The following is a 23,083-nucleotide window of genomic DNA, read 5'->3' on the forward strand; positions in this document are numbered from 1 at the left end:
AGTATTTGTTATTAAAACAAATGCAGTGCAGTTGGGTTATGGTCGAGAAAATGAGACAAATTAAAAATTTAAGCAAAATTTTTCGAAAAAAAAATTAACTTAAAATAACTAATAAAATTCACGATTGTTAAAAAAAGCATAAAATGCGTTGTCTGCTGTACAATTATATGTGAACAAAAAATGTAAAATGTTTTGCTTAGATTTTTTCTAAAGGAAAGTCCTTAATGCTTCCAATACGACGCTCCGCGCTATGCTATTTCTCTACATAAAGAAATATATTTTTGTACATACAATTTCACCTAATAGACTCCTTACGTAGATATACATAAAATCTCTGTAATTACATAAGACAAATAGATCTAATGTATAATTACATTTAAGCGCATGAATTATTGGATTTCTTATTTGGCGACTTTGAATGAGCCAATCAGCCTGTAGTCCGAACTAGTCGATGTTCAACCCTCTACCATCGTATAAGCTTTATAGGCTTATTCGTAAAGAATATGCGATATCACTTAGAAGTTTTCCTATATAGGCAATAGACAATTACTTCAAATTCTATCTTAGCGTTAGAAGCCTAAACGTTATAGACCCACCAATTCTATTTTGTGGGTTTTAAGATAAGGAGTCTGTTTTGTTACTTTGTTAATGGTTATAATCCTGAAAAGGGTAATGCGAGGGTCCACGTGTTCAAAATTGTGCGGGACATTCCTTCGCTATATAATACTATATACTATTATATATACAGGACTGCAAAGCGATGGGACTTGGAGCTTACTAGCGATCGTTTTATGCGAAAAAATGTATGTGTATACTATTATACTTAATAATGTATGGGAAAACGTAAGAATTTGGTGGAACCATTTTCAAGGAAATGGATTGTTATAAAAGACGAGAATCTCGTGCGAAAGTGTTTTTATGAAACTGTATTTATCTAAACAGGACTCAAAAACTACTAAGTTTTGTGAAAATCCAAATGTAATTGGTAAGTGGAAATACTTGCCAGGTTTTAGAATAACTTCCAGTCTTAGTCTTAAATTAGTTTCGTCTTAAATCAGATTTAAGAAATACTAACTAAAAAGTATTTATTTTGTAAAATTTTTAGATTTTAGAGCGTCAGGTACGTATTTATGATATCAGATTTATTGGATTTTTTAAAACAACTCCATGAATTCCGTGCCAATACTTTATAAATTTTAAGTTATGTCATTTTAGAATTAAATCTGTCACCTGGTTCCCCTATTCATAATAAATATATGATCATATTAGATACTAACATGATACCTGATAGGTATGGACAGTGGATATTATATACCGAAATTACGAGCTCTCAATTTATGATCCGTATATTCGGAACATTTAGTATATTCGAGTATTTAGATATATTCTTATTATCAAAATCTTGTTGAAAACTGCTAATAGCATAGGCAAAATGGCAAAGGTATACAATAATTGGAAAACATAATAGCAATCACAAAAACAATAATTCCAATTCCTAAAAATATAATCTATGTCATTCCAATAATTAAGACAAATCCAACTTTATAAATTAAAATTGGCGTGCCAAAAATACGTACATCCATACATACATACATGCGGTTGAAAAATATTACCCTCGGTACTCGGGTAATTACAAACAAACAATCCAGATTTACCATTAATAACCTATATACTTTGATCACTAATAGAAACTAGATACACAATCCCATACAAAATTAACCTAAAAAGTGGCGTCAAACGTGTTTATAAAATTCTAAGTGACAGGCTCTAACATAAATGCAAATTTTTTGCAATTTTTAAAAAAGCACTGAGGCATGTTTACTTTCCGAACGTTCAAACATTACTAACCTAAAAGCGCACCCAAATGTCTAATTGGGCGCTCTTTTCGGTACGCCGTTTTTGTCGCTGATTGTATATCTAGTTCCTTTTAGTGATCGAACCCTATACACGACAAAAATATATTACCTACCAAAAATTGATTTTACTAGAAATGGTATATCAGTAATATAATTCAGTATTATTATAATCGTAATCAGGTTGTAAGGGCACATCAATATATTTATATTAGGTGTATGTTGTAATGAACACTATAAAAATAAAAAAAGGTAGTTTAAAGTGTCTAACGAGAAGGAAATCACTAGCATTCGAGAAAATCTCATGAACACTTAGTATCATAATATAATGCTTCTACTGTAAATATGGATAAATAAATTGTTAACAGTATTATTTTTGTATTTACACAGTTCCTCGAAGTTTCTTTAAATTATTTCTATACGGCTATTTAATTAGTGGAAAACTATTGGACATTTACGTACGTCGTATCTCTGTATCAAAATAATTAGTTCGTAAAATATAAATGACAAAAGTTTTATAAAAACAAAAAATCCAAGTATACCCAAAATAGCGTAGCGTAGCAGTGTTGGCAACCGTACGATAATTATCGTACATGTACGATAATTTGATACCACCGTACGATGTACGATAGCGAGTCATTATCGTACGCAAATGTACGATAATTGGCTACTTGAAACTTTTTGGGAAACTGTTTTAATGAATTCATAAACGTATTATATATATGCCTTTAATTGATATTTTTTTCGAAAAAAGGGCGATTTATTAATAAAAAATATATTTTTATTACCGTATCTGCCGAAAAATTATCGTACATTTCATAAGAACGCGTGCATCGCGCCTAATGATGTGCCGAGTCGGCACGGAAGAGCAAAAAAGAAAAAAAAAACTCCCAGGTTGCCAACACTGTAGCGTAGTCACTCCCACAATTTATATTAATCCAACGATACCTCGTATGTTCAACTTTAAATCCGACAAGCCGTTATGGCTGCAGGGCGTGCCAAAGAATGATATAAAGCTGTCTACATAATATGTGCTTGAAATAACATGACATATTTTTAATCTCACTTAGTATTTGTTATTTACATATGAAATTATGTAATGCGTGTTTTGGTGATTCTTCCTGAATCATGAAAAGCTTGGACGAATTCTATTGTTTTTATTCCTTCTGGATGGATGATCCTTCGTTATATTAGGGGCTTGGAAGCGGTTCGGTTGTCGACAACCGTTTTTTTCGTAACTTTCCGATAGTTTTAGTTGGTATTTAGGTAAAAAGTGCCAGCAACTTTTAATTTTTTATATTGATGAATTAGCGTAAAGATGTATTTTGTTGGATTTATTATGTTAATCTATGCTGTTCCCAATTCACGCTCTATATGACGCGAAGGTCGCTGATAAGGCGGCGTCCTTGCGGTTCAAAGATCACGCACACATATCAATCTATTATGTTTACATTACTACTTACAAGTGTATTTTTAGATCTGTTCACAGCTGTACTTGTTTATCTACGACATCGTTATGTGGTATATAAAGGCAACAAATTAAGTCTGATAATTTATTCTTTTTGCCATGGAATTTACTTATTACTTTATTTTTAAAGATATTTTTTTCCATTTTATATATTTTATTGTACTTTTTACCATTAGAATTAATAACTATTGCTCAGTTGATGACTTCCGATAATTAAAAATGTTGTCCCCCAAATAACTAAAGAACTTACTAATTGCCTAAGAATATTTTAGGCACTAGCATTGACCTATTAACAAATGAACGAGTCTAATACGAATTTCGCAAAAAAATGTCAAGAAAATTATTTTCAAAGACGAAGGTGCTCAGTGAATTGACTGTTGTTAAGCATTTTGTTTCAATATAAAAACTAATATTTTTTTTTAATTTCAATTCATTTAATCTCAAGTCGATGTTTTAATAAAGTTATAATTTAGTTTTGCCGAAAAAATATTTTTTGTTAAAGTATTTTTTGCCAATTATACGTGTCGGCAATGATGACGTTTACTGAGTTTAGTTGTTGTTCGGGCAATTGAGTTTGGCTCGCTTCAAAGTAAGAGTCAGAAATATATAGCGCCGCCATTTTCAATTGCATTATTTATTGCCTCAAGTCATCCCTACGTATAAAACATATCCCTTAGATAAGAACTACAAATGATCTTTGTTTATAGTAAACAAAGTTCGCTTCATTTCCTCACTGACGTCATTTAAGTACATAATTATGTTCCAATAGTAAAATATAAATTACGATAGCTACGTCATACAGCGGGCGAAGTCCGTACGATATCTGTGTGGTGAACGGTGAATCGGTACTCGTTAGTGATTATAGATTAAGATTCTACGTGAAAACGTTAACGTAATCTAATTATTGTGAGATATTTTAATAATATTTTTGTTGTGATTTTTTTATAATATATTGATACTGTGTAAATAAACTGTGTACTACGAATTCCTGTTGCTCTGACCAGTGTTTTATCCTTATTTGTAGTAGATCATAATTACTGTCATGATTAGTTTAGATATAAGATGCAACAACTACATAAAAAGTCGAATCAATGTAAAAGACAAATCCTTAAAAAAATTGAAATATTTATTACATGTTAAAAATACAGTTATTTCTAAAATATATGGACAGACAACTCAATTTAATTTACTGTATAGACTAAATAATAAATGTGGGTTCGCCTGCGTGATAGTTAAATAAGACAAATTTTATAATTGGAAAAAAATGTATGAGAATTTTTTTTTATTTGGAAACATATTTTTTGTGGCAATAAAGAACTTTCGCTTTTCCTGTCCCGCGTGCTTAATACGGCTATACGTGTCCTACAGCTCACGCCGCACGCGCTACTTGCATCCTACTATTTCGTACTAACACGCGTCACGAAGGGACAGCAGCGAGTTAATTTGCGACTAATGATGTGCCGAGTCGGTCATTTTTGATATTCCAGTACTTTAGTACTCATATAAAAAATAATCGAGTCAGTACTCGACTCCAGAGTATTCACAATGTACTCGAGTACTTTGTAACACACAGTCCAATAGCACGACGAAAAAAAAGGGTGCCTACACGACTAAATTAAACGTTTGCCTATATGAGGTACATAAGACTGGCGTCAGTGTTCTGTACGAGTACCGTCAGTATCACTTATTAGTACTCGAGTATGCGACTTTATACAAGTACTCGAGTACTGACTCGAGTCGACCTGACTCGGCACATCTCTATTTGCGACATCCGTGCAATCGTAAGCAATCGTGAATGGAAAAGATCCTTATGATATTGGGAGTTTATTTCAAGACATTATTAAAATTGTTATTTAAACTTCCTAACGACTTCCTAAGAATCCATTCGGTTTTTAACACTATGTAACTGAATGTTTTTTTGCTTTTTAAACATACACTGATGCATTTCTGTATATTTTGTACTATTAAGGATAGGAATATGTGTTAACGATATTTTAAATTTAATTAAGTGATTAAGAAAAAGTAAGTTAATAAATATTTTACGTATACGTACCAAAGATTACTGTATTAAAAATATATTATTATTTTTTATTATATTGCGTATTGTAAATTGTAAAAGATTATCAAATAATAGATTTTCATGGCCAAAGTCGCTTATATTGCATTTTGTTTTATATTTTTTTTAATGAATATTAAAGGAATGGTGTCTTTTACCGTTTTTTATTTCCAACAAAAATAATATAATTAATTTATGTTAGTATTGAAACTGAATAAAATGGTAATCGTTGTTAGACTACATAATACTTTTACCTCTAGGTCTTATTTTTTAATGTGATGAAAACCTCATGAACTCTTACCTCACCTTTTACTCTTATACCTTGACACTGTACTTTGGGTGTCAAAACCTATGTATAACGATTTGTTTTTCAGTATTATTGTGACTAATTCCCCTCTTTTTAGTACTTATTAATTATTTTTACAGACACATCGGACTACGCTACGATGATAACGATGTCTGGCGGGAAGAAGCTCCTGCAATACGAGGGACACACATTTTGGCGAAGAAACCGCAACTTCAGGTGCGACAAATGGTATTGCTCTTCAAGAACGTCGTGCAATTGCAAAGTGATACTCAGCTGCTTGGGCCTCCAGGTCATAGAAAAGCTCTTCGAGCATAACCACCCGGAGCCAGTTTTGATCCTAGATAAACGGGGCAGGTACGCGAAGGTTAAGACTTGGAAGTTAAAATTAAAAAGTGGTGCAGTCGAAGACGATGAAACTCCGGATACGACTGACGTCAACTGATGAGTGGATTAAGATGTATGCAGTCTCCACAATTCATTTGTCGTAAATGCATCTTTGTATATTATTCGGTTTTTGAAGAATGTTGTCTAGACATGGATGCAAAAATTATGTTTTCCAAATTTGATTTATTTTTATCATATCTCATTCATATTAATTGCCATCGCTAGTTAGTTCGAGAAGTGCGAGTTTGAAGAGGTGGTACGATGATGATTACCATTTATGAATTATTTTAGTATTAAGCCACGGAAAACTAATATAATTAAATGAATCTCTTCGTATACGTCTTAACCATTAAACTAGAATTGGATTGCAACCACGCATTGTTGAGCGTATTTCTCTCTACAAATATGGAAGGTCAAAAGCATACTCCACCCCGCTGCTCTAATGTCAATTGATTTGTAACACTGCACTATTTTATATCCAGTATTAACGTATATTACGTTAATACTGGATTTTTTTAGTTATTTTTTTAATTGAAATTATTTGAAAATTAAGTTCTTGTAATTCTTAGAGGTCCTTCAAATTAGCCGTTGTGGGTTTCCTTTGTAAATCTATATAAATAAAATCGGAAAACCTATCTCGGAAATACGGACATGCGGGCCATATAAATATTTGTCATGAAAAAAAAAGACGCTGTATTTAAAAGTTAGCGTCGATCGGAGGCGTACATTAAGCTTCAAAACTCTTACTGTATAAAATATACACCATTTAATGGTACTCGTACAAAATATTTGATTATGATGAATGGTAGAGACTGCATTGAAAGAACATCTACTGTTAAAACAGTAGAGTTGGCAACACTGCTCGAAGTCTCGAATCGCGAAAACTACATAATAGCAGCCGCGCGACATGCGCGCGACAGTAGCACTGCAACCGCGCGACATGCAGCGGCTAATTTGTTGGCTATTCTTTAAAATGTTACCTTTGTTTTACGTACTTGTGTGATTATGTATTTTTTATTTTCATATAAATTTAATGTAATAAATATTTTACTTAAAGCGGCTGTCTATTTTTCTGTAAATATTTTTACTTAACATAATTAATATAAAATATGTCTATAACAAGTACGTATAAGTTGAACATATTATTTTAAGATGAACTGTATAGATGGAACACCTCTTCTGTATGTATTTGGTTACAGATGTCCATGGGCGGCAGTCACCATGTACCATTAGATGGACTGCATGCTCGTTTGCAACCAAATCATTTATAAATAAAATTATAAACCAAATCAATTATATAAAAATACACTTATTATATTACAGAAGATCAACTTCAAAAATTTGCATATTGCACTTTTCTGTCTATTTATTCCAGCCGGTAAAACTAACATAGTTTTGTATGTATAAGTGTTTTAACCAATGTAACTAACAATATGTGTCGTGTATTAATTGTTAAACTTTAATTTAGTTAACAATGAAGTCGGTTAAAAAGTAAGTTAATTAATCATTTTACGTGTTACCAAAAATACTGAATTAGAAATAAATTATTACTATTTTTTAACACATTTCGTAAGTATTGTAAAATTGAGTACTTAGTATAAAAGATCACAAAATATTGATGTTCACAGTAAGATGCATGTTGTAATAAATATTACGAATGTGGTATTTATTGTTGTTTTTTTATTGTCATTCCTACTAAAATATTACCTTTAAGTTATTTTGTACTAAGTATTAAATTAATCAAATACTAAATAAATTAAACTGTTTGAAAACTGTTTACACAGTTATCGTGTAATCGGTGTTGATGGTTTAATGAACCACTATTATGCCTTGACAATAGCGTTAATCTATTACACTTTTAAATCTTGTTGTAAGCTGATTACGTCTTTCAAACTCTTTATATCCTGTCCACAGACATGACTAACAGTGCAACGATAATAATAACCTGTCACGGGACAAAGCTGCTACAGTACGAAGGTCACACATTTTGGCGAACAAACCGCAACTATAGTTGTGATCGGTGGTATTGCTCCTCTAGAACGTCAGTCGGGTGTAAGGTGGTCCTCAGGTGCGTGGGCCTCGAGGTCATAGATAAGAAGTTCGACCATAACCACCCACAACCGGTTATGGTGCAAGATAAACAGGGCAGGTACTCGAAAGTCAAGTCGTGGAATTCGAAACGTTTGATGCACGATACGTATTTCGATACTACTAACGCCATCTGTTGACGGCGTTCGGATTTAGCTGTAGATCGATGATGTATGCAGTCTTCCAATAATTTATTTTCGTAAGAAACTTATCTGTATAAAATTTGTTTCATTATTTTTTAATATATACCTAGATATAAGGAAGTTAGTGAAAAAGATTTATTTTTGATTTTTTGAAATCGAATATTTTTAATGCTAATAGGTTTAGGTATTATATTCTCTGTTATAATCCACTATTTACATATTGTTTTTTTTTGTTATTTTTTCCTTGAATAAAGTTTTATTTTAATTTAAATATTTATGTAGGATCTCCTAAAAGTATTATGTAAATTTGTACCTATGTAAAGTTATTCCTTGGGTTTTGATACAAATTGAATGCAATAAAAAGGTATTTTATTAAATATGATGACGTTTACTTTCCAGTCATTTTTTTATTTTAATATTCATTACGAAATATTTCCATAAATTGGTAGTTTTCTGACCTGCTACCAGGTATACCTACGACATGCCAGTGAATACATACATTTTAAAGAAAAAAAAACATATTTCCAATTCACATCTATTATTGAAATTTTCGGTCAAAAATACTATTTGGCTGAAATAGACAAAACCATGGAATTTTCAAAATCGTTGATTTCAGGGCTATTTATAACAACGTACCAGGGAAACAAACTTCTGAAGTACGAAGGTTACACCTTCTGGGTGAGAAAAGCCAGCACCCGTTGCCAGACGTGGTACTGCTCCTCAAAGTCGACCACCAGATGTAAAGTCGCTGTCAAGTGCATAGATAACGAGATTATTGACAAGAAATTCGAACACAACCATCCTAGGCCTGTTATGGTGCAGGACAGTCAGGGAAGGTACTTCAAGAAAAAGTAATGCAAATCGCATTACTTCAAGAACTATTTAACTCGGCAAATTAGGGTTACTGAGTTATATGGTCTAACTTATTTTATATGGTTTTCAAATTCCTTCAATCTACATTTAAATATCATGGGTTTGCTACATTTAAATATCTACATCTAAGATATTTAAATGTAGCAAACCCAAGTATATTTTCAGTACCATGATACTGTTACGATCCGGCTAATGCGAAAACATTTTTAAGCTGTCATAAAGAGAAAAAAATGTTTTTCAAATAGAATAAAAATAGCCCATTTTTCTTAACACGCGTTTATTAGCTTGGGTTGTATCTATGTATGTATGTAATGGAATCTTTGAGCTTAATTCGCCAGCTTGATAAATTTTAAATTTTGAACACTAAATTTAGCAATAAAAGCGGGTTTTTTTTAAATAATTTTTTAAATCATTATTTATTTATCTAGACTTAACTAAAATACTCGTATATTGGACGTTCTACATGTAGACCAAAATTGCCGCAAATAAAAACTATATTGTTTGAGTCGAGAGTTATCATTGCTTCACAACTTCCACTATATTCATAACTAATCAACATGTATGCTAATCAAGCATTATTTTCCAGATCGCGGGGCAATCATTCAAATGTCGAGCGGGGCGAAACTATTTTGGTATTGCGGGTACACATTTGCAAAATCCAAGATCAATATTGGACGAAGAACTATAAGATGGTACTGCTCGTCTAGATCTAGACAAGATTGTAAGGCTTCTCTCGAGAGCAAAGGCACCGCGGTGGTAATAAGCATGAATGTTCACAACCACGAACCGCCACGCCTTTTTATCGACGAAAATGGAAGATATTCCAAAATTAGGGACAAAATTTCAGAATAGTTCTAATTAGTAGTAATGTAGTTCAGTGCAAATAATAAAAAAGATAGAGACAAATTGAAAAGTGGTAGATATGGTTTGACCGGGGAGGTACATAGTCACTATATTTTTGTGTTTTGGTGAAAGAGTGTGGATGATGATTCATATATAAGGTTACCACCCTAGTACTGAGGGGTGGTTACGCATGTGATCGGCTTTAAATAGAATCATTGTTGCAGTGACTACTCGCTATCAAATGAACAGCATACTAGTTTACTTCTTTAATCTTATTAAATCGCAAACGTTAGATTAAGAACGTTAGGAAAGTATTAAAAAGACGCTGATGGTTCAGAACAATATAATATTAAAAAGTTGTTGATGGCATAAAAACACATAAATAGACGGCATTTTACGACACCGTAAAATGCATATTTAGCGATTTTTTGCAGTTACGTTCAAAGATATTTCCGCTCGTTATTAATATAATCATCTACCCAATTTTAACCCATTAAAAATCGAAAATTGACCGTGTCTAGTATCAAGAAATTGTCAAATATTAATCTGTGGTAGGCAGATTGGATAGATTGAATATTAATGACTTGCATTTGAAACTACGATTCAGATAGAAAATTGTAAATAATATAGTTGGTAGTTTAGCACACAAAACATATTTAAGTAACACTGGGGCATCTTTTGTTAATCTATGAAGTGAAGTCAAAAGTACTTATAAATAATAACTAATAAGGTATTTATTTATTTATGACAAGTATTATAATGGTTATTGGTTTAATGTCACATTATTTGAGATTGCAGGACTAAACGTGAAAGTAATTTGAAAAGTTCTAATACATAATATGGTATCTATTCATTTATGACAAGTATTATAATGGTTATTGGTTTAATTTAATATTATTTGAGAATGCAGGACTAAACGTGAAAGTAATTTGAAAAGTTCTTATAAATTATAAGGTATCTATTAAATCATGACGAGTATTATAATGGTTATTGGTTTAAACGTTGTAATGTTATTTGAGATTGCAGAACAATTCAATTAAAGTTAAAACGAGATCTTCCGTACTTTTTTTAATTTTTTGTAGGTGATAGAGAACCCTTTGTGGTTCGACTCTGTCGGCACCACCTCCACACCTATTTCTGACACATACTCTGAGACATACTTTTCCGAGGCGTTCCAGCTTAGTCCTCAGGGGTAGCGGCGCATCTGTGGCCGACCTCAGGTAGGAATGTCTAATCCTATCTGGGGTTGATTACAGATGTCCATGGGCGGCAGTAGCCACTTACCATCAGGTGGACTGCATGCTCGTCTGCTACTCCTATATTATGGAAAAAAAAACAGTATAGTTTATAAGTTTTAGATATTGTTATGGAAATAAAATACAATTATTATAATATCGAACAGTTCAAAATCTCTGCATTTCAAATATCAAATAGGAAATGAAATAGTTGTAATATTACTTATTATTACTGTTTGAAATTAATAATTTATTGAAAATTTGTAAAGGTATGTAAATATTATATGTAGTAGTACGAATTATAATTTGGTTTTTCTTTTTTGGTCGTCTCATAAATCTCAAATTAGTTATTAATATCCTATACCTACGTGTGATGATTTTGACGAAAACATATTGATAGACGTTTTTATTTCTTTTTTAAAATTTAACAAATCTATGTGAATATAGTCAAATTCTAATTAAATATCTATTAAATAAATAAAAACCCTATGCTATATTTGTAATTATTGCATATTATATAGACAGTGGTATGGAATTTCCATTACGATCTACACTAGCTTCAGGGCTAAGACGAATACATGCGAGTACGAGTATGGAACTAACGTACTTTGATGTATTAGGTTCGATTTTTCAGGATTTCATCAAAGGATTACACGGCTGTTCTGCGCGGTGTTTACACACTCGTCATTGTTCGCGAGTTTGTATTACGAGTCAATGATAGATTGTTAAATTTTAATAGAGACGTTAATACATTTTATGTGACTTCAGGACAGATAATTAATATGGTGAACGGCTCCAACTTGTTTCTGTACGGTGGCCACACGTACTGGCGCGCTAATCGCATGAACTTCGTGAAGCAGACGACCAGGTGGTACTGTTCGTACAGGTCTGGGCGGCATGCGTGCAAGGCGTCACTGGAGTGCGCCGATACACAAGTCCTAACGGTGGTCAACTACCACAGCCATAGCCCACCCTTACTACTCAACCGAAACGGAAGGTACAGTCGACAGAAAAAACTTGACGCGTAATCAAAATGCAATATGTTCAGTTCAAACCGTCCAACGATTCCATTTAAGAATAATTGTTCAGTCACATTTACAAATGGAATAGATTTAAAACGAATTATAATTTCGAACAGTAATTAAACACTTAAAAAGGTGCAAAAGGATTTTTAACTGCCTTGATTTAGTGGTTAAAATGTTTACCTATAAATTGCGATGATTACTTTTAGTTATAGTATTTCTCAAAGTGGCTGATTATGTCCTCTTGTGGTCGTTTGAGATCTACCAGCCTAAAAAAAGTGGAAGGTGTTGCAAGAGTTTGAGAATCTCCGTAATGTCAGATAGCTTATACGCCATATATGCCTCATTTACATTTAAGTATGTAAATAATACTGTTAAATATGATTATCTTATGATATAACTACGATGCGCATCAATCAATGTTTTATTTTTATTGTTAGTTAAATTAGTCAATATATAAAAATATATATACTATCTGATGTGAATAGGACAAATTAAAGATGTTTTGGGTAAATAATTTTATTTTTATATATTAGATATATTATATTACATATGTTATTGGTTTTATTTTTATCGATTAAATAAAAGAATATAAACTTTTTATTACTATATTACATTTATTTACTTAGTAATATTGGTTACACGTGGTCCTATATAATTCCTCTCAGTTTTGAGAATAATTATGATATGAATATTTGTTTACGATATTTAAGTTCTTTTTACGTGACTGCGTCGGTCAGAAGTGTCTATGTATGTCTTATTTTTCACCCTCTACAGTTCAAAAGGTTTACGAACTGGTAACAAATTTTACGTCTGTTCATTTCTAAAATTTAAAAAATGTGTATCTAACTTATTCATCACATATTTTTATAAAAGAATATATTTCTATATATTGAGACGCAAGAGAACCTTTTTATAAATAAGGTTTTTTTATTATGATTTATATTAATCTAACGGTAACAGCACTATATAGAGATTTTTTCAGGTGCCAAGTTTGGAGTTTCAAAGCGTGGCAACCCGGTTATTTTAATCGACAACTGCACGTTTTACAAGCAACGGGTACAAGGAGAAAGAATTCGTTGGTGGTGTCAATACGCTTATCGTGGGTGCAAAGCAGCTATTTATACGAAAAATAATGCAATAACCACGCTGACTGGATCGCACAATCACGCTTCGGGTGTACCGCCACTTAAAACACCAAGGCAAAACGTTCCAGCCGACCTCAATATTGTCCTTTTAAATAATATGCTGAATGGGTTATTTGATAGGGGTTAACCAAAATTATTACTACTGATAAAACTGACTTGTGTTAAAAACACCACAGCTGCACATATATTTAGTTGTAATGATAAAAACAAATTAACGATAGGAATTATATGCTTCAATGTTACAATGGCAATGTTTTTAGTTGGTCATTAGTACTTATTTATTGTAATTTAAGTGTAGCATTTTCATCGATTCATAGTTAAACTTTCTTTATTGATCCGCCTTATTTCTATGGCAGTAGTGTGTTTTACGTATGTGATATAATTATACATAAATTGGTGAATAATAATAATAATAATGGACTTGAATGATAATAGTAACAATCATTAATAATGTACATTTCTAGTCAAGAACATTTATAATGTTTACGTTACATAACATTCATTCAAATATAAATAAGAAAGTTTTCATTATTTAAGCTTTTATATGAAAGCACAATTATTTATAAGATTTTTATAATTAAACATATTTAGAAAAAAAAACTTGAAAGATAGCAATAATGTAATGGCTGTATACTGTATAATCTTTGCCGTGTTGTACACGACGGATAAACGTCATGTTATATGTCAGTTCTAGTGTCACTGTTTTGTCTGTGGCTGTGTTATTGCATTACTTTCTTTGAAAAATAACTTGCTTACTTTTCTTATTTGTTATAAAACATATATTTAAGATTTAATGTAACCATTATTAAGTATAAAGACGTATATATAATTCTAGTTTCAACGTAGATAGTGTTGAATAAACCAGTGTTGATTTGTGGTTGTTTTGATTTGAGTGTAGTTTTTTGAGGTTTTGAAGTTAGTAAACTAATGTAGCAAGGGTTTTCAGGTGATGAGTTGGTCCAGTGTGTTCCGACGAAGAAAGGCCACCAGATCTTGTACAAAGGATACACGTATGTGTTTAAGAGCAGGCTACAGTGTGGCGCAGAGCAGTGGTGCTGCTCCTACAGACAGAAGACTGGCTGCATATCGCTTATCAACATGCAAACATACGGCGTGGAGGTTGTTAGAGACTTCCATAATCATAAGAAACCAATGTTCTCGGATTAAGTTGATTAAATACTTTGTTTCATGTATTGTGTACAAATCCATTTAGGTTAGCTCACAAGTCAAGTTTTAAAATCTGAAATCTTTGTTTGTTTTTAAAATTTTGTTTTAGGCTATACTTATTGATAAATGTGGAGACAGATTATTGCAGATTTAAGTATCTTTTAAAAATGATTGTAAAAAATGGCATATCAGCAAGAATGAGTAAATGTTTGTTACATATCCTCAATATGATTAATTGTCTTTGTTTAAGAAATTAGTTTTCATTATTAATTTATTCTCAGTGGTTAAGATCTTGTTTACAACTTTAAAACTTAAGACTATGATGTGTTTAATATAATTTTTAAGCTATTTCTTAAGAAAATCGATCAGTATTAAATCTTTGCAATTGATCTGTACAATTAGTAATAGGATTTTACATTAGAAAAAAAAATATATTTAAAATGTTTATACAATTAAGTTAATTTTAGTTTAGACTTAAGACTTATAATAAGATGTACATATTTGAAATATTTTTAATGAAGCAAGGTTTATTTAATAAAATTTCCCAAACAGTTATTTTATTTGAAAACATTTTCAAAATATTTGCAATAAATTTTTACTCCAATTATTTACTCTTTCTACTCACATTTTTTCTAAATTTAATTATAATATATTCATGAAAATGAAAAATTAAAAGAGTGCAAGAAAGTACTTGTTTTATTTTTAAATATTGTTTTTCCCAATAAAAATAAATAAATAGATCATGCTACAAGAGTTTCATTTCATATAATGCTATTTGTACTTGTAAAGGGCAAAACGCAATAGCTAAAATGTATATAGGCATTTTTTGTACCAGGTATACAAAAAACTTGCTCTATATTTTTCAGAAAAATCACAAGTGAATTTTGCTTAAAATGACTATTTAATTGCAGATCAACAATCTGAGTGGATACAGATATACTTCATTAAGACTTCGGATACTGAATATAAATGCAATATATGTGAGGCAGTAATAACCACAACACCAGAGGATGATAATCAATTGCGACTAGAACACATAACATCATGCCATAAGGAGATCTACGATCTTCACAAGGAGACACCCGACGGATCTATAGGATTCCAAATAGAATTTCTACAGTTTAACATGTTGAAAGATGATGATGCGAAATCAGATACGGTGATGCTGTCAGATGCCTCTGATGCAACATCGGTAGCGGTTAGAAGTATAAGCGGTAAAGGCGATAAGCCATCAGATTTGCACTATGTGTTGATACCGAAGAAGAAAAAACTGAAAAAAGCTTTTGGTAAGTTCATTTGTGTTAATTTACAAGTTACAGTTACAACACATTAAAACTTACAGAACATTACATTAGAGAACATTTTCGAAAATAAAACTGTATGAGATTTAAATCACATTCATGGGGTATCATATTAACTTGTATAAAATTAATCACTTAAATTAATTAATAGACACCTCTGTATGAAAATTATCATCAACAACACTATATTCATTACGTCATTGCGCCAGTCTAATTTATCTCATTTTTATCTAATCAAACACATCATCTCACTATAGATGTGTTTAAAGAAAACACTTCTTAAATTAAGTCTCTTAAAAATAAAAATGATTAAAAATTTCCAATCTTTTGCAGATTTCTCAAGAAAACGCAGTTGGGTATGGAAGTACTTTGACAAGCTTAGTAATGTCATATATAGATGCAATCTTTGTCAAGTTGTGCTTTCAATTAAGGGTTGTAACACTAATAACATGAACAGACATGTGAGGACAAAGCACCCGGGCGTTTTCCAGGCAGAGGTGGAGCTAAAGGACAGAACCACAGATATAAGGGTTGAGGAGACATCATATGAATTAAGGGGTGAAGACACTATAGTTTCGTCTAAGGATGGGGAAGAGCTGTCAGGTATGTTGATGATTCAGATGTCCTAATGCTCAATGCTGGTCTGACACACGGAGAATGTCGGGTTGAAAGCCCACCTAGGCAGATATCTTAATCAGAATCTGGTTGTAAGGCATGTTTCATTAGATCATTCTAAAAAATCCGTTTACAAATACATATTGACAATGGTTTATTGTCTATTAAATTAGACCTCCACATGAAATTAATTATTAACATTAACGATAAATGAAAAGATACTCAATATCATTTTCATGTCAGAACTCATCTCCATCACAAAACTGTTTAGAACCGGCCTTACATCTGCTACTTGTAGCGCCATCTATTATCGAATAGTAGTAGGATACGTAAAGTCCGTCATTAATTTTTTTAAACTATATGTCGTCACTCTTCCCCAACGATAGAATAAATACGCTTATTTATTTAAATTATAAAACAAATAATAAAATCTGTAGCAAACAATATTAAAAAAATGTAGTCCTACAAGTAGCGCCATCTAGTATCGAGTAGAAGAACCATTTAATGTGCGATCTTTTTCAGTTGGAATACATTTATTTCTTTCCAATATTAAATTTAGTATTACCTAGGTGCTAATTTAATAAACTATTGTTTGCGTGTTTTTTTTGCAGTGATTACTGTAAAATCAAATAGACTTAATAACTTTTTTAAGCCAGTCAACAGCAATGTAATGGTCTCAAATATTAATTAAGCTTCATTATTTTCTTTCTGTGAGGAGACCAGTAACAGCATTTCGAGCATTGAATTATAAATAATTGTTTGTATGGTAACTGACCCCATATTATCATTTGCTACCAACAGAGTCGGTGAAGCAGCGTCGCAGTTGGATATGGTTGTACTTCAACAGAGTGACGAGCACGTTGGCGCAGTGCAAGCTGTGCAACCGGAATATTTGCCATGGGGGCAACGCCACCGGCAATATGAATAGACATCTCAAAATGGTGCATTATAAGAGAGGGGGTATGTTCATTTGAAGTTCGTATGGTTTTATTTTTAGTTTGTTTCGAAGGCGGAACCCTTTGTGGTTCGACTCCGTCACTACCGCTACAGTTATTTCTGCCTAATAATGAGAGTGTTAAGATCAATTTAAGGTGTGTTATAAAAGAGACATACTTATCCGAGGCATGCCAACATATTCCTCAGTACTCTACCCTTATCTGGGGTTAGTTACAGATATCCACGGGCGGCAGTAGTCACTTATCATCAAGTGCAATAACCCATATAATACTCTGCATTCTCGTGAAGGCACCATCAAAATCAGTTCAGTCAAATCCAACATTAGCCCAAATATATAGAAAACTATTTTATTAATTTCTTTTATATGTAAATGAAAGAAGATCACAATAAAATTCGATAGATTGTAGATTAATTGCAGATATTATTACAGAGAACACGAGTTGGGTGTGGAAGGTGTTTGAGAGCAACGAGCCAGATTTCTTCACGTGCAAGATATGCCAGTTCAAATGCATGAAGTTTGAAGATGTTGAGAAAAACATCAAATGCATACTGGATCATCTGAAGACTGAGCATGAGGTTGTGTCCGGAGACCAGATTATAGCGGATGCTGATTTTGATGTTGAGGAGAACTAAATTTGGTAGTGCTTTGGTTTGGACCATTTCTGTTTTATCGTCATTGTTAACTCTTGAAGTTGAAGGATAGATTTCCTCTTTAGAAAAGTTCAAGCAATAGTTCACAATTTGCCAAATGCAAATGTTTCACTAAAACTACTGAGGTTTTGCGATGTATGTACTTATGGGAGGCGTTCCAACTTAGTATAACAGCACTTCTGTGATCATCTTATGTACGGTTCTGTTTAAGTTTACTTGGTCTCTGGAATAGATAAATGTTTTGGTTTGCGGGTAGAGTGGAATTGTCTTTGAGTATTTTGGATATTCGTAATGATGTGTTGTGTTGTATCACTTGTATCATATCATCGTTATATAGGTAATTTATTCATGAAACTTTCTTTTATATAATGGTAAATACTACATCGTCATTCTTTGGAATATTTTTATTTGCTATATACAATTGTAACGTCTTTTTATCTATAAATACTAATTTGATTGTGCTTGCTTATTTTCTTTTTAATATTAATTTGTACATTTTTTTTGTTCCAAACATTTGTTTGGGCAATGATAGTAATGTGAAAAGTGATGAATAGTTTAGTTTAGACTAATCTTAGTTGTTTGTATGTTATGTGTTGTATGATTATTACACTTGCTTTATTTACATTTTATATTGATCAGGTTAAAATGGGAATATTGTTTGAAAATACCATTTTTACCATAAAGATAAGTTATTGTGATGGCATAATAAGTTGTGGTGTAATATCTCTTATCTAGGGATATTGTAAATAATCTTGTTATGATTTCAAGTGGTTTCATGTATTTCCAAGGAAATCAGAAAAATGTTTTAGTATTAATAAAAAAATGCAGTTATACCTAATCGTTATAGATGTCATGTATCACTTCTGCTGAGGACTAAGTTGGAACGCCTTATGAACCAGAACCATTTTGAACTAGACTTCAGTTTATCATGTTGTAAAGTTATTTTTATACCGCCATTAACGCTTTATATACGGGGATAGAACGTTGTTCAGTTTCAGAGGGTGTCAATGGTATTTGCCAGTTTACTTATCATTTATCAGATAACTTTTTAGAACATGGTCATAGTATTGTACGGTGAAGTGGGTAACCGTAATGTTTTGTACTGTAAATAGTATATAATTAAACTGAATGGTCGGTTTTGCAATGTGGTGTTAAATGTTGATTTAAACTTTATTTAAAATTACGAAAATAATACTATCGTTTTATTATTTGTGCAAATGGTTTCATGTTAATTCTAACATTAATTAAGGCTTATTCTTGTATAATTATAGTTAGTTAATCACTGTACATTTGTCTGTGAGGGCTGAATTTAGACTAAATGTTGAAACTTGGTCTCCAATGGATTGTTAGGGGCTTACAAGATATATTTTTGAAAGTAATAAAACAATACGAAAATGTTTTGACTAGTTTTATTATTCTTACAAACATCAAATTACACATACATCAAAAGATATTTACTTACGGCTAATATAATTTGGCAATATTTTTATCACTACCGTCAAAGGTAACTCATATACACAACCTAATGCTGAAATGGTAATTTATAAAATCTGAAACCTTGCCCTATGAGAATTCGATGATGTGACCATTGTTTGCGAAAATTGATACACAAACATGTCTTCATTTGCCTCGCGTCATTGTCATATGAGCCACTAGTAATTTAGATTTTCGTGGCATACTGAGGCTAATTAAAGGACTAGTTTTTCAGCAATTTATCTGCTTAGCGTCGCATTGCCCGGCGATGTTGCGGGTATACTTATGTTACACCGTTCGACATCTTTCGAGCTAGCCTGCAGCGTTGCATAATGTAATAACATTGCAGCAAGGTAACATCGCCGGCAATATTGCTGAGCTTTAGTAGTTGGCAAGATTTTCAACATGTGATCTAAAGTATCAGTTACGTGCGAATAAGACCGCTAATTTTCAAATGATCGAATTCATTAGGACGAAAGATAGCTATCAAAATGTGTATGTCACTTACAATCGGCAAGCATAATATTGTCACCATATTAAAATCTTAAAATTACAATCAACGATAGAATTCACTGTGATATATCCAAATTCTTCTATTATCATCGACCTAACATTGATTAACACCGCGAACTACAGGGTTGGATTTGGGGAAGGGCAAGCGGGGTTACTGCCGCGGGGCCTCCGCAAGAGAGGGCCTCCCACAATAGAGAAAAAATATCCAAATTTCAACAGGTTATCAACTTATAACATTTTTTGTGTTTTTTTTCCAAACAGTGTCGATTTTTTTTCTGGTTTACTACTATTTTTTTTAATTTTACGCAAATAATTGTTCTTTTTAATTCGTAACATAATTTGGGGCTCCCACTCATTGTTTGCGCCAGGGCTTCTAAATCCAGCCCTGGTGTTAGCTGTACGCTTTAAGGTCATTGCCCGACGCCATTATATGACTAATGTTGTACTTTCCAGTTTCTTCAATTTTCAAATGAAACGCTATTGGGTATTTTGTTTGATAAATCATAGTACTAAAATGTTGCAATATATTATGTGTATACATAGGTATAGATAATTTCATGATATATTTGTATGAGTGTGAACATGATATTATACATTATTACGCAGATTGGATGTGTTAGTGACAAATCGACCCTTCCTACGTATAATACGTACGTACCCACTACGTAACCCACTAAAGTACCTTTTCCTTTTTATTGCATAAATTGCATTTTAATGTGTTTTATCGACATAAGTAACGTTATAAAGCTTATAAAATAAAATATATATACATACCAAATTTCACAGCGATACCTACAGAAATGCAGATTTTATTCACATTTTAGCATATTCGAAACTTTGAAACGCTCTCCTGTAAAGTTGTTATTTTGCAGTTACGATATTAGACGTAGGAGGGGCCGAAATATTGCTCCACAAAATGTACTCATATATATGTACGTCGTACCACGCATGTGTAGTCATTGTATCTGTACACAGTTAATACCCACAACACGACATATGCTAATGAAATGATTCATACATAAGTAGGTTCAGGTTACAAGTATTTATAAATGTATTATACATTGAAATGTAAGTTTTATTAATAGAATAAAGAATTGTTATTAATTTACATATAGGACGAACACAATTACGCTTTTTATTGAACCGCGACGTAAAGACACATAATGAGATTGATTTAATGAAACGGAAATATGAATAAGTTTCAAAAATATTCGCTGGACAAGATACCTGTTTCTCTTGAACGATATATCACCGAAGACATACATTTTCATAAAATTTCACTCAGTTTGATATTTGTCGAGACTGTTACACAGTCAGATTTTAAAATTGAACACCAAAAAACTTTTTTGAACACTAAAGTGCCATCGTTGGTTGAGAACTGTAGTAAAAATTGTTATAAGTTGATAAAGTTTTACTTTTGATTGTTTAATTTTTTAATGTATTTACGATTTCATACTGACTTGAAGATATATCCACACCATAGTTCAGTTAATGTATTCCCGTTTAAAAAATTACGAGTATCAAAATAATATCACTTTCGAAATTTTATTCTACTATTATTATCGACCAACGTATGCCTTATCTGAATAAGTACCTACTTATATTTTGTCACAATCACAATACTTATTTTCAATTCTTTATACGGTCTATAATGTTTTAAATTACAAGATTTTTTTGCTCTCTACAAAATTGAAGATAACAAACATTATACATATAAAGTCAGAATCAATAGAAATCATTTTGATAAACGATATAAATCTGTCCGATTTTTTTATAACTACTGCAACAGCACGTCACAGTACCCTTAATATCAGCGCCCCTAGCGAACTGTATCAGAACTGATTGAAAATGTATGGGAAATACGTAAACAAATACAAAAACAGACAATTTTGTAAAAACGTAAAAACTAATACTAAGGGTACAGGACCGGTAAAGTCAGAACGATACTGATAAATGCTAGACACGACATCTGTGTCGACTCGGTGACGATAAAGCATTGCATCGGTAAATTGTGTTTCAGATCACTAAAAACACTTGCTTGTACAGTGTTATTACTATGAAACAAACAAAGGTTGTGTTATTTAAAGATTGGACTTTCTACACTTGTATACTGTAATTTCATAGTCATACATATCTAAACATCCGAATATAATTTGAACATCTACTCGTACCATTGAAATGTAAATATTACTAGCATATAGTATTATTTATTATTCCATGCTTCCGCCTACAATATTTTTGCCACAAATACGCACAATATCTAATATTTTTTTCTTTTTATTACATAACGTTTAATTTTGATAAATAACGCTATAACATACAAAATTTTGAGAGGTAGAATTCATTGTCTTACATAATTATTTTCATATATAAAGTTAGTATGCTCAATAAATTTTACATCTTAAAAATATTCTATTCTAAAAATAAATAATAACATAAAAATATACATTTACTTATGTAGATAATCCCACAATCCTACTATATATCTACTAATAATACTATCTTACGTAATATGAATCTATCCACATTTATCAAATATACAATAAAAAGAATACAATAAATTAAATTTTAAACACAGCACATAAATTGCACTATTGACGAAATATACAGATATACAACTGAATATTTTTCATATGTAAAACATCGAACACCGTTTCATAAAAGTTATTGTACAAAGAAAAATATATATTGTTTAATTTATTATTGAACACAAGAAACATTAAAAAATATGTTCACATGTATAATTCCTGTTTTCGTTTTTCATAATGTTTTTCAATAAATGAATATAGAGTATTTGTGTATAATGATATGTTTTGTTGGCATCTGTGTTTTGTCTGAAAAATGTGGATGAGATTGCGGTACTTATAAAAATAATCATAGAATTGCTTAGAGTAGACAACCCTGTATTTGATCCTAAATTGGCAGAGTGCTCTTGAACGCATTGAAAGAATATGGATAACCTTTAGTAAGTATAGAAGAGTATTAT

At 31.6% G+C, this 23,083-nt stretch overlaps 1 protein-coding gene across 1 annotated transcript; it reads left to right on the forward strand.

Annotated features, from left to right (window-relative positions):
* The first annotated feature begins 12,032 nt into the window (after positions 1-12,032).
* LOC140757856 (uncharacterized) lies at positions 12,033-18,427 on the forward strand. The gene is made up of 5 exons (XM_073093727.1): positions 12,033-12,126; positions 15,499-15,873; positions 16,222-16,491; positions 17,305-17,463; positions 17,891-18,427. Exons 1-5 carry the CDS (start codon positions 12,033-12,035, stop codon positions 18,091-18,093), a joined length of 1,101 nt encoding a protein of 366 aa, XP_072949828.1. The 3' UTR covers positions 18,094-18,427.
* The last annotated feature ends 4,656 nt before the right edge of the window (positions 18,428-23,083 follow it).

This window comes from Epargyreus clarus, unplaced genomic scaffold (genome assembly GCF_041222505.1).
Source record: "Epargyreus clarus isolate Ecla_fem2 unplaced genomic scaffold, WU_Ecla_fem_2.2 ptg000005l, whole genome shotgun sequence".
NCBI classification, from domain to species: Eukaryota; Metazoa; Arthropoda; class Insecta; order Lepidoptera; family Hesperiidae; genus Epargyreus; species Epargyreus clarus.